This window comes from Suncus etruscus, chromosome 15 (genome assembly GCF_024139225.1).
Source record: "Suncus etruscus isolate mSunEtr1 chromosome 15, mSunEtr1.pri.cur, whole genome shotgun sequence".
Taxonomy (NCBI): Eukaryota; Metazoa; Chordata; class Mammalia; order Eulipotyphla; family Soricidae; genus Suncus; species Suncus etruscus.
Genome location: NC_064862.1, coordinates 10,886,968 through 10,900,652, shown reverse-complemented (window position 1 = coordinate 10,900,652; position 13,685 = coordinate 10,886,968). Strand labels below are relative to the sequence as shown.

General features: G+C 41.0%; 1 protein-coding gene across 1 annotated transcript in view; it reads right to left on the bottom strand.

The window, feature by feature from the left end:
• VTA1 (vesicle trafficking 1) overlaps window positions 1-13,147 on the bottom strand; it is a 73,826-nt gene extending 60,679 nt beyond the window's left edge. Inside the window, exon 1 of the mRNA XM_049789361.1 lies at window positions 13,007-13,147. Within this exon, the coding sequence (XP_049645318.1) occupies window positions 13,007-13,133 (127 nt within the window). The 5' untranslated portion in view covers window positions 13,134-13,147. The remainder of the gene's footprint in view (window positions 1-13,006) is intronic.
• Between the last annotated feature and the right edge of the window lie 538 nt (window positions 13,148-13,685).

The window sequence follows — 13,685 nt, the reverse complement described above, 5'->3', positions numbered from 1 at the left end:
ATGCTGGGTCCATCAAATGCTGAAAAAAGCCCATATTATTGAAAAGGATTTGAAGAAAAGCATCCTTACAATGATCAAAAGCCCCATGAATGCCCCCATTCTGGTCTCTATTATTCAGTGACAACTATGTAGCCACAGCTCTATCTATATACCACATTTTACCTTACAATTCAGGTGGTTAATACATTTCTTAGCATGGTCCTAAACTTAGAGGTCACTCCAAGCAGGGTTAGGGTGATCATATATTAATACCAGGCATTGAAATACCAGGTCATTGCGTACAAGGTAAGCACTTTACACATTGTACTAGCTCTGTGGTCCAACAATACTAAGCTTCTGCAAGGTATTACTCCAAAAGACACTGAAAAAAAGATATACTGGATATGCTTATTTCTATATAATTTTTTTTATCACACCCAACAGTGCTCAGAAACGGCTCCTGGCTCAAGAGACCATATGGGATACTGGAGATTGAACCCGTACTTGTCCTGGGCCAGCCACATGCAAGGCAAATGCCCTACGTTTCGGGCCCCCATCCTTATTTCTTTTTAAAAAATTAGAATATAAAATAATTTTTGGTAGTCATTAATATAGAAAAAAAATCATCCTATAATGACATGCCTATGGTCTGATCTAAAGGATTATAAACATACTGAGGTAACAAATGACAAATTTTAAAATGCCAAAATCTTTCCATTACTTTTTCGTACTATAGTGAAAGAACATTAAAAGATGAACAAATGACAATATTGTTCATTTAGTCAACCTTGTCTATATACAATGATTATTGGTAACAGATATTCAACATAAATTACGGAATATTCGAGTGGGCTATTAATGTCAAGGATGGAATTCCCTAAATATTTATGAATAGCAGTTTTGCATCAGGTGGTGACAACAAACAAGGTATTAACCCCTATCTTTCAGGGGAATCTAGAAAACGAAACCGGTGTCAGGAACACATTATGAGCAAGATGTGGGGCAGACTGGGGTACTTCTAGACCAGTGGCCACCGGGTCAGCCACAAAACGCTGTTCATCTGCAGGGGTCCTCAAACTCTTTAAACAGGGGGCCAGTTCACTGTCCTTCAGACTGTTGGAGGGCCAGATTATAGTAAAAACAAAAATTATGAACAAATTTCTATGCACACTGCTTGAAACATTACCAGTTTTTTCAGAATATATGAAACTATAAAAATGTGATTTTTATGCATTACTGACATTTAAAACCATCACCCTTTCAAATTTGAATAAAGTAATTTGTTGTCAATCACAATCTATTTCAAATGAAAGTTTTGCAGGATTCTTCCAATTCAGTCTGTCCCATGGTGGAAGCTACTGGCTTTAAGTAAAGGTCTGAGGAGGCCATAAACCCTTCTAGGTGTACTGAGGAGAGCTTTTGATTTATTCGCTTATAGGAAGTGGATTTCCAATGCAGCACTTTTTTTCTGATAACTGGATGGTAAATGAAATGAACTTGGGAACTTCTGTAATTCACATTTCTATTTCATTATCCTATAGAATTTTATTAAAAAGAAATATATCAGTCTGATTAAAAGTCCTATTTTGATTATCCCATTACTTTAGCAATAATGCAGAAAAATTAAACTGCTACAAAATGCCGTTTGAACAAAGTGCTATGTTAAAATCTTAGAGAATACAGTTGCTGCAGTTATTTTAAATAGGGGGTCAGAATAGTTTAAAGAAACAAATAAACTATGAACCAATTCCTGTGCAAACCACACAATTTTATTTTGAAGTATAAAAAAGCAAAATAGGTCTTTGCAGGAAGAAGTGGTGCTACATTATATTGTTGGTGAATTTGGGGGTGGAGAGAGAAGAAAACAGATACCCGACAAAAACTAGGAATATATATGCTCACACATATCTAAAGAAAAAAGTTTCTTTTAAAAAAAACAATTAAATAAAAGATGTAATTAAGGGAGTAAAGTGGGGCCGGGAGAGATAGCATGGAGACAAGGAGGCATCTGTCCTTCCTGCAGAAGGATGGTGGCTCAAATCCCAGCATCCCATATGGTCCCCCGTGCCAAAAGGGGCGATCTCCGTGCATAGAGCCAGGAGCACCCTCCGAGTTCCGCCAGGAGTGACCCAAAAGAAACAAAAACAAATCAAATCAAATAACAAAAACTAAAACAAAACAAGAAAAAATACGAACAAGGATAAAAAAAAAGGAAAAAGAGAAAAAAAAAACAAAGAAAAAGGGAGAAAGTGGTATAGGATTTGGGGAGAAACAGGATAAGAGGTAGTATTATATAGGTCTATATTTATGATGAAAGTACAGGCTTCCCCACTGTCTTTTGAAATTTCCTTGTGAAGTGTGGGGTCCAGGCAGGGAGGTCTTGGGTAGAGTTTTTGCAGTGGGGGTCCTTTGTAGCTAGTTCCAGTATCAAGCAACAGTCCGCATTTGAGAGGTGATTACGAGGGCCACACTGCATGGGTCAGTAGGGGTGTTGGTTGTATTTTCTTGCCGGGAACGAGGTGAGAGTTTGGGTGGGTGTCTCTTCACTTGTGTAGTGGGTACTGGCTCGTTGGGGGTAGGAGGTCAGTCTTGATGCCTAATGGATTAAGAACTGAGGGTGGAGAGTTATAATGTGGTGGGGATATTGGGGGTGGGATTGAGGGGTGAAGGGATAGCCGTATTTCTGGGGGAGAGGGATTGTATTGGGAGGGGTTATATAGGGTATAGGTATTGGTTGTTTGTGTTTTAGGTTTGTTCCTTAAGGAGGATTCCTATCTCTGTGTGCTCCTGCCCACATATAAACATATAGAAGTTAGCTTAGGTGTATATTAATGTAGAGAGGTCAGGAGGGCAAGAGGTACGCTGAGTACACAAAAATAGGTAAGTATAGTACTTGTACGAAAAGGAAACTAATAGTTCAACTTTTGGATATGTATAGGTTTCCTGTGTCTCGAGTACTGACCACTGTGTTAGTGAGGTCTATCTATATAGGTGTTTACCCTACAAAGGGGAAATTTTATGTGTACAAACTAGCTCTTATCTACTAGGGATAAGAACTCATACTTGAGGATGGGAAGGGCACAGGGTGTAGGGCAAGCAGATCCTGGCTTCCGGCTCTCTCTCGATCCTCTCTTGAGCTGGAGGCTAGCTCTAGCCGGCATGGGGTTTGGGGAGACCCCATGTGGAAGGCCTTCTCCCTAACTTGGGTGCTCTGGGAGCCTTGATAGGCCCCCAGCCTTCCCCTCTTCTGCCCCCGGCCCCCAGGCCTTCTGGGGTGGCAGCCCAGGCGGCCAGACAAGGTGGGTGTCAGGGGGTCCCTCCTGGATGGGGTCCCAAGCTTTCCCCGCCCTTCCCTCAGCTCTAGGGTGGGAAGGGCACAGGGTGTAGGGTGGGCAGATCCTGGCTTCCGGCTCTCTATCCATCCTCTCTTGAGCTGGAGGCTAGCTCTAGCCGGCATGGGGTTTGGGGAGACCCCATGTGGAAGGCCTTCTCCCTAACTTGGGTGCTCTGGGAGCCTTGATAGGCCCCCAGCCTTCCCCTCTTCTGCCCCCGGCCCCCAGGCCTTCTGGGGTGGCAGCCCAGGCGGCCAGACAAGGTGGGTGTCAGGGGGTCCCTCCTGGATGGGGTCCCAAGCTTTCCCCGCCCTTCCCTCAGCTCTAGGGTGGGAAGGGCACAGGGTGTAGGGTGGGCAGATCCTGGCTTCCGGCTCTCTATCCATCCTCTCTTGAGCTGGAGGCTAGCTCTAGCCGCATGGGGTTTGGGGAGACCTCATGTGGAAGGCCTTCGCCCTAACTTGGGTATGCTGGGAGCCGTGATAGGCCCCCAGCCTTCCCCTCTTCTGCCCCCGGCCCCCAGGCCTTCTGGGGTTCCAACCCAGGAGGCCAGAAATGGTGGGCCTTAACTTGGAGTGTGCTGAGATTGCTCGGTTGTGCTAAGTTTGTCACTGACAATTTCTGACTAGTCCACATATGGAAAACCGCGCGGGGGCTAGTGTCCCGTGCGCACTGCATGTATTAAGAGTATCCCTTATCTTTGTTTGTTTTGCATATCCAGAATTTCCATTTTGTATTCTTCCCTTTCCCACACCCCTACAAAGCTCATTTTTACTCCTTACTCTCTCACCCCCCCCCCAAATATCACTAACCCACATTACTCTTTTTAACTTTAGTACTGCACAATCCTAATCACAGACCAAAGCCGTGCATTGTGTGTCACAACCCCAAACTGTTTCGAAAGACATAAAATGGACACGTATTTCTTTCAAATATTTTGTGTTTTTTCTCTGACAGCTATAAGTCTTACTAAATATTCTCTTATACAGTGACAATTCTAACCAGTTTTTATCTTCTCTTTATGAGCTGTTCAACAAGGAATTTTGGTGAGAGTCCCCCAGTTTAATGCTTATGATTGAACCATGTCATGGGGATTGTAGGTCTTGTTCTTATGGCCCCCATATGCGCCAATAACGCCACGTGGCATTGCTCCTTTTTTGCATAGGCACATTAAAATGGGAATATATATATATATATATATATATATATATATATATATATACACACACACAAATAAGATCCTATCTAATAGAGATTGGAACACACAAATCTTGTAGGGCAAAGAGACCTTACACCCTGAACATTGACATAATGACCTGGCATCGGCCTCAGAAGAAAGGGCATTTTCCATTCACCCCTGAACCAGGGAAGCCATCCATGAAACATCCAGGTTTGTCTATAACATCACCTGGAAGCAATTCTTTACCACGGAAGACCCTACCACTGCTCAGACATCGACCTGCTCAAAAGAGACTTCCCTTAACACTGAGAAGACTTAACAACAACAACGACCTGCTTACAGGACAGGGCTCTCTGCATTGTCCTTTAATGGTGAGGTGAAACAAGAGGACACTCCACATCCTGACTTCAATGTAGGATATGCAGATTCCAGGATCTTTAATACAGAAACATGATACCAACAACAGAGACTGTGTGAAAAATAAAAGTGTGTTGGCACTACAGACAATGTCTTGGATTGGACGATCTAGCCTGCCTGGAGCCTAGAGTTGGTCTTATGCCAGGAAACTTCAGGGGTCGGGTCTCTTGTATTTAGGCCAAGGTTATTCCTTTCCATGCCCCTCATATTTTGGTGGGCCTATGCAAACAACAATTGCCACTCTAACACCATTTTTACTGTGCTCCTTTGACTCTAATCCTTAAAAAAAAAAAAAAACCACTTAAAATTTGAGGTTAACTTAAGCTAACATGCATGTACATGGAAATGTAAAAAATACTATGCCTCTAATGTTTAAGGAGTTACGTAAGTTTTATGGCTTTAGATTGCCTTGTGTGCTGTTAAGAAATATTATAATGTGTTACAATCTGGGGACTTGAGGGACAAAGTAATTGTACATGGATTCTGTTTTATCTATCTTAATGTTATTTGGCTGAAAGCTCTAAGTTAAGATATCAGCAAGGGGACTTCTGAGAATTATGTTATGAGTGATTGTCCTTCCACTGTAACTTTACCTTGTTCTTTTTCTTTGCATCTTTGTTCTCATAATTAAAAATAAAAAAAAAAATTAAAAAAGAAAAAGAACTCATACTTGTTTACAACACAGGGATATCTCCCACCCTGAATGTATGTCATGTAGAAACAACTTAGACTCCAGGGAACTAGACACTGACCATCCAGCCTTGACTCCTGGACCCCAGACATAGAAAGACAGAGTTCTCCACAACAGCTCCAGCAGCCCAATCCCCTCCAGGGCATGCATAATGCTGCTCTGACACCAACATGTGCCAGTGCTAAATTGATAACCTGACAATGAGGAAATGGGAACAACTTGATCTAAGAGCAAGTTGTCCTTCGTCATCAGCTCTCGATAAGACAAAATCAGAAAACATGTCACCCTTTGATCTGTGCAAAAGCCAAGATTGCTACATACAGATGACTGAATTTTACAACCAGGACGGGACAGTACACATCCAGGGACCAACAACAACAACACCAACAAAAAGCTCTAGCCTAGCTTTTGGTCTACGATCTGTTCAACAAACAAGAGCTCCAATTCCAGAAGTCTGACTGAGGCAACTGCAATTAACGGGTCTTCAGGAAACATAACGAAAGACTTTATCCCAGACTCCATCCTAGGAGCAACATAATGACCAAGACCACCAACTACAGAAGATGGATTAAAACGACACTGAACAAGCAGAACTGCTAGAACCACAAAGAAAGACTTCATCATAAGCTCCATTCCTTGAGCTGCACAGCCACCAAGATCTCTAGATACAGAGGTCTGATTTTACTATCCATGACGAAACAGAAGTCTTCCATACACCAGGAAAGCACCGAGGCGAGAGCAAATGATCATGCAAGGAGTCTATAGTTAATCCCATGACAGTACACTTCAGGGGGGAGAAACCCTGTATCTCCTAGGCCAAGGGAATTCCCTCTATAATATCCCTAATAGTTACTATGCCTACACAGGGAGGGGGGGGGGGAAAGAAAAGGAAAAAAAAAAGCACAAAACAATCATTTTTCCACATATTTATTTATCGATTGATCGATTTTTTTGACGTCTTTATATTAGTGTTGAGATTGAAGTTGATGTCTCCAATACTATTTTATTTTATTTTATTTTATTTTATTTTATTTTATTTTATTTTATTTTATTTTATCTTATCTTTCTCTTTCTTTTTGCACTCCGGCATGAGCTGATTTCAGAACTGAGTCTGTTGTGTGGTGCTCGTCTTTATTGCTGTGATGCTCACTGGATACTTAATTTGATATTTATTTTCGGTATTGTGGTGGTGTTTCAATTGCCTTTATCACATCCTCTCTCAAATTGAGGTTGAAATCCTCTGGAAGGACTCCGCCTAATTTCAGCATATTTGACTTTTTTTTTCCTCATATTTTGTACCACAATCTATTGCTTTTCTTTCCTTCAAACAAAGCCACATAACTCGATTTATCTAGCTCCACTTCTTAAATAGAGGGGGAGACAGGGGAGGATACCAGGTCCAAACAGATATATGATCACTAATAGTGAGCTGGACAAAGAGGGGACCACCTACTCTAGCAGTTCGGGGGATTATGGTGGGGTATATGGGTTGCAGAAGGGGAACTGAGATGGGGGGAGGACAAATTTGGCGATGGGTATTCCCCTGATTCAATGTTGATATGTACTTAAAATATTACTGTGAAAGATATGTAAGCCATTATGATCAAAATAAAAATTAAAAAAAAAGCAAAATAGGTACAAATGAAATATTTAAAATGAAGAACAAGTAGAGTTAAATCAACAAACTTACCTGTATTTATATGGGAACTATGGGGTAGTTTAAGGACCCCTGCCCCCTGCCCGAGATGGAGAGGAGTCCAGACTGGGGGAGAAATGAAGGGGGGAATCAGAGAGTGTGGTGCATACCCCACACATACACACTGCAGGCCCAGGACAAGCAGCAGCATACACATCCTCAGTGGGCCACATGTGGCCCATAGCATAGTTTGAGAGTTCCCCTTTTAAGGGCTACCATTAAAAAAAAAAATGAGGGGCCGGAGCGGTGCAACAAGCGAAAAGGCCTCTGCTTTGCCCGTGCTAGCCTAGGACGACTGCAGTTTGATCCCCCCAGCATCCCATATGGTCCCCCATGCCAGGAATAATCCCTGAGCATTACCAGATGTGGCCCAAAAATAAATAAATAAAATGATATATTTGAAGAATCCCTAAGGATAAATGTAAAGTTTTTGTCTCTCATTATATGTATATATTTTAATTGAATCACCATGAGATACAGTTCCAAAGTTGTTCAGGATTGAATTCAACTCATTCAATGTTTCAACACCTATTCTTTCACCAGTGTATGGTTTCAACCACCAATGACTCCAGTCTCCAGTTTCTCTCCCACCTGCCTCTGTGATCATGCCCTGCCTGTCTCTATGAGACATCTTCCTCTCCTCTCTTCTCCTCTTCTGCTCTCTCCCTCCTCAATCCCTCTCCTCTCTTTCCTCTTCCATTCCCCTGCCCCCCTCCTCTCACCCTCAAATTTTCCCCCTCTCAACTTCCTTTCCTCCCTTTATTCCCTCCTTCTCCTCTTTCCTCTCCTTTCTCTCTCACCCTCTCCTCTTTCCTCCCTAGCCTCTCTCTTGTCTCCATCCTTTCCTCTCTTCTCTCCCCTGTCCCTCTCCTATTCTCTCCTCTCTCTCCTTTTTTCTCTGAAGCACTATGGTTTGCAATATTGTTTCTAAAGGGATATCCTGCATATCACTTGACCTCCTTTGGCACCCAGTTCTTGTTCAGTGTGATCATTTCCAGGTATAATTGTAAAAGATGACGTTGTTTTTGAAAGTCAACTTTAACGATGGACAAACAGATGGCTTTGACACTGGATCCCAACAATGTGGGGAGTTATTTTCTTAATACAATTTATAGTGTTAAATGAATCACAGTATTAGTTTTATTTTTACTACCATGTTCACAAGTTTAATGTAGGTTAAAATTCACATAATATACAAAAAAAATGAGAGTTTGAAATTTTTTTGTTTTGTTTTGTTTTGGGGCCAGACCCAGTGACGCTCAGGGGCTACTGCTGGCTCTATGTTCAGAAATCACTCCTGGCTTGAGAGACCATCTGGGACACTGGGAGATAGAACCATTCGGTCCATCCTAGGTCAGCCACATGCAAGGCAAATGCCCTACCACTGTGCCACTGCTCCAGCCCTAGGAGTTTAATTTTTTTTTTTTTAGTTCTTTTTGGGCCACATCCGTTTGATGCTCAGGGGTTACTCCTGGCTAAGTGCTCAGAAATTGCCCCTGGCTTGGGGGGACCATATGGGACGCCTGGGGATGGAACCGCGGTCCTTCCTTGGCTAGTGCTTGCAAGGCAGACACCTTATCTCTAGGGCCACCTCTCTGGCCCCAAGAGTTTAAATTTTTTAAAAAAATTTTTAAATCACTCATTATATTTCAATTCCTCAGAGTCACAGATTAAAACCCATGATCATCAAAAATTTCATGATCTTTCAGCAGACACTTCCAATATGTTTTAAAAATAGGAAAAACATTGTACAATGCATAGAAATTGGTGGCAGGATATAAATACTGGTGAAGTTCCAAGTGGGTGCTGCATGACTGAAACTCAACTGTCAACAACCTTTTAACTCTATGATTTAATAAAACAGTGATTAAGAATGTATTTCCTCTATTAATTGTAACATATAAAAGAAAATTTTACAAAGATTCACCATTCCTCTCACAGAGAGGTTTCCTATTTTTCTTTAGATTGATATTAGTGTTAACTAATAAATATTCATCCCTTCCGAGAAATCTAAAATGTCTAATATTTTATCTTACCACCGATTTAAGTATATTTCTGAGGAAAAGAAAAAAAACCTCAGAGCTAAAGGCTTAGTTCATTTATTGTAAAGAGAAGATACCTAAGTTGCCAGTTGCTTAATGCCAAACCATTTGACAGAAGTTCACTTCTAAAGAAATAATGATTTATATTATTAATTAATCTATAATTTAATCTAGCACTTCTAAAATTTGTTAACCCACACATTCATATGTCCCGTCTCATTTCCGAATTCAAATTCTAAAACTCTGATGTACAATGTGAGATCATTACTGGGATGAAGAGGCACCACCCACTTCAGCATTTCTTTGGCTCCTATGATAGAAATTCTAAGACTAAGGACAAAATTCTGAAAGACAGAATCTTCCAGTCTGGTCCTTCCATGTTCTTGAACCCACAGTAAATGCTCCCTCCTTGGCCCCTAACTATACCTTTGTGTCCCACTTTGAATAAAAGTAAGTCCAAAATGATGAAATAATAGCTAATCTCTAAGAACTATTCCATTTTGAGGCTACACTTGAACTATTATTCCTGTAAAGAAACACCCTCTCTTAAGTGAATCCTCTCTCATGGTCTAATAAAATATTCTACCCTTCCTCTCAACCCCAAATTAGAATGTGCCTTTAACATCCTTTCTCCTGCCTAACATTTTGGAATAAAGGCTTATTCTTTGTTTGGGCTGATTTCTTGCTTGTAAGAGACATTCATCAGGAAGCTCTGCCTGATAGATGGATGGATGGATGTTTCACTTATACCAGTAATATCTCTCGGCCCCTACAACTTTCCTTTTTGAAGTAGGATAAGGTCAACTGTGAATAGCATGTGGAAAAGGGAGAAGCAGGAGAACAAAGAAGTTCTGACAGGAAAGCATATAGAAAGTAAAGATGGGGGAATTCATTCCTTGTAGAATTTATTTGAATACTAAAATGTAATAATCAGTATGGGACATTATGGGATTATAAATTATGGGACATCACTACGTTAAGCAGCAGGATCACAAAAAGACCCACAATTATAGTCACTGAGGAATAATTAGATAGCAAATATAAATATTTCTAAAGCATTTAAAGATATGAAGATTCTTACCAAGTGACCACCACTATGGCAAAGTGAAGGGGAAGAAATACTTTAAAAAACAAATTTTTAAAAAGAAATCATACAGAATTTAGCATAGAAAAGAAATGAACAGCATGAAAGCCTCAGAAGACAAAGAAGTGAAAAGGAGAAGGATATATGTGGCTAATCCCAATTTCAAAGATAAATAACAGAGAAACAAAACTGGAAGAGATAAGAATAGCAGCCATCTGGAACTCACAAATAGCATTCTTTTTACAAACTCAAATAAGTTTAAAATCATAGGCAAGGTTCATTAAAAAGTTACAGCACAAAGAATATAAAACCAAAAGTATTAAATGACTGTATTTAAAAATGAACCTTTGAATATCAAAAGTCTTCATAAACCAATTTTTAAAAAATGAGTTTGGAGAAGACATGCTTAATACAAGTAACAAAGGGCTGGTAGCCAGGTAATAAAGAGAGAAATAATAAAACAAATAAAATGGTCAAAGGCAATAGATTCTTCAAAAGAATCACAAATGGTTAATTAACATATGAAAAGATTCTCAACCTCATTAAGACTCAGGGAATTGCAAATTTCACTCCAGAGAGAAATCATTTCACACCCACCAGATTAGCAAAAATTACAGTCTAAGAGCATCAAATATGATGAGACATCGAATTTCATTTTACTATTCTGACAATTCTATACACATCATATATGTTCTTTAAAAAGCACATTTCCTAAACAAATGTTTCTGAACTGCCACCTGGACTTAGTAACAGACATCATTGCTCAGGACTCTGCCGAGAGCAGTTTCAGTGAAATAATGGGCATGAAAACTATATAGCAATAAGCTGAAAAGAATCTGAAATAAAGCTAACAATGGTTACAAGATAATTATGAGATTGTGCAGTGAGGTAGACCTGAAACTCTGGGGAATGTCATTGTAAGAGAATAAAAGAATAGGACAATTTCGGAGAGAAAGAACAAAAGGCAAGGGATAAAGACACAGGATATAAAGGGTCCTTTGGAAATAACAAAGGCATCTATAACAGCCTCTGATGAATCCATTTTAAACAGGAACAAGGATTCAGATTCCAGTATTATAAGAAATTGCTTCTCTGCCCATAATATCCATGCTTTGTCACTCTATTTGCTCCAATTACAATGGTACCCCATCCCCTTTCAAGCAAGCCCCCTATCTCAAGACACTTAGACAGGTTATTCTCCCCTGGAGCATACTTCCTCCCATGTGTCACAAAGTTTGCCTTTCATTTACTTCAAGTCTTTTTGGGGTTTCCTCAATCACTCTGAAAGTGAAATCCCCATATAAGTCAGCCCTTACTCCTGACACTCGTTCTTTTCTTTCCCTGCTTTGTTTTTCTTTGCAATATTCTATATAATAAGTTAATTGTTTACTCTCCTCACCACAAGCTCCTTGAAAGCAGGAACAGCAGTCACATGGAAAGGAAGGCTTGATACAAGCAAACTATTAAACAAATGTTTGTTGGCTATGATTGTCCATGCTGGAGGAGGTTTTAGGTATAATGGAAAACATGCCATAATCGTGCCTACAGAGAACATGTTAGCTTTCCAAATGATGAGAGAAATAAACAGACATTCCAAGAAAATCAGAAAAATGGAAGTTGGAAAAGGCTTCCCACATAAATGGGGTACACCTGCTGGGCAGGACTGACCGACATTGGGCAAGGCTTAAATTAACTTTGTATAGAGGATTGACAGGAAATATAAGATACATTTTATATAGAACTTCTCAAATAGAAAACTCCTTTTCTGAAGAGCAGAAGTTGCTCGGAACACTTGTTTTACTTGCAGCAATGTAGGGCAATAAAATAGAAACGGACCTAAAGTCATTATCACCTGAGCTTACTTAAACATTTCCATCAACTGGTGATAAATTTGAAAAGCAAAGGCAGAGAATGGCCATCCAACATAACCAGAATGAACCAACACACACACACACACACACACACACACACACACACACACACACACACACACTCACACACACACACACACACACACACACACACACACACACACACACACACACACACACACACTTTAGCCAGTGGGAGTTTCTGAGTCATAATTAACCGCACTTATATCCATCTTAAAAGGGATCTGTCGTCCCTTTGTCCACAGTCCAACTGCTTGGCAGTTGTTGGTGGGAATGGAGGAGAGGAGGGAAGCTCACACCTCGTTTGGGGACCCGTGTATTCGAGGCAGCATCCCGAGAGGTAGCATCCCCTGGAAGAGACAGGAGACGCGGAAAGCCAAAGAGATCAAGAGCCATGGAGAGAGACAGTTGAAGATATCTCGATGCACAGAAGATGGCCCACCCCGATGCCTTGGGTGCTGTGTCTCTTTCAGGGACCCCATAGCCAGCAGCGCCAGCCAGGAAGCCATAAGAGGAGAGGGCGGGACCCAGAGGCGCTGGCCCCGCAGGCCTGAGGTCAAAAGTCAGACCGGAGGCCAAAGGTCAAAGGTGAGGGCTGCGCCAAGAAGCCGGAGATGTTTTGTGTGTGCTTCGGGGGTGTGGAGGGTACAGAAGGTAACACGAGGGGCGCGACGACGACTCGGAGACACTCACAGTAATAGGCGACCACAGGGTCCCGCTTGTCATGCTCCTGGGCCGTCCTCAGATGATGCTGGATGTTCTTAAACTGCGGGGGCAGCGGCGGCAGCGGAGCGAGAGCCGCCATTTCTCCTCCAGGCATCACCACTTCCTACTTCCGCTTCCGGCGGGCGGGCATCGCGCAAGCGCGCAAGGCAAGTCCCAACCATTCGCCCGTGTCTCGGCGACGTAAAACTACAGGTTTCCAGCAGGGACAATCTTTTCCGCCACCGGCATCTAACGGCCCTTCGCTTTAGCCAGTCTGGTACTAACGACTTAAGGACACCAGCGCTCCCTGCTGGGCCGAAGAGAATTTGGGGTTTTGCTTGACTTTTTTTTTTTTTGGACCAAAGGAGGAAAAAAAAAAAAATAGAAGAATCAAAATAGATTTGAGAGTCATGTTTGTTAATTGGAAAAAGGACATTTTTTTATTTTTTAAACAGCAACCAGGAATTAGGACTTTCAAACACTGATATTGAAGTGTTAACGGCCATCGAACTCTGTTAATTTTTAGAAAATGTTAATTTAGGTAAGAAACATGAAAACGTGTTGGAAAATTTTAATATAATATTTTAATAAGTATTAAATTAATCTTATTAATAAAAATTTGACTTTTAATATTAAAATTAAAATTAATATGTTAATATTTAAATGA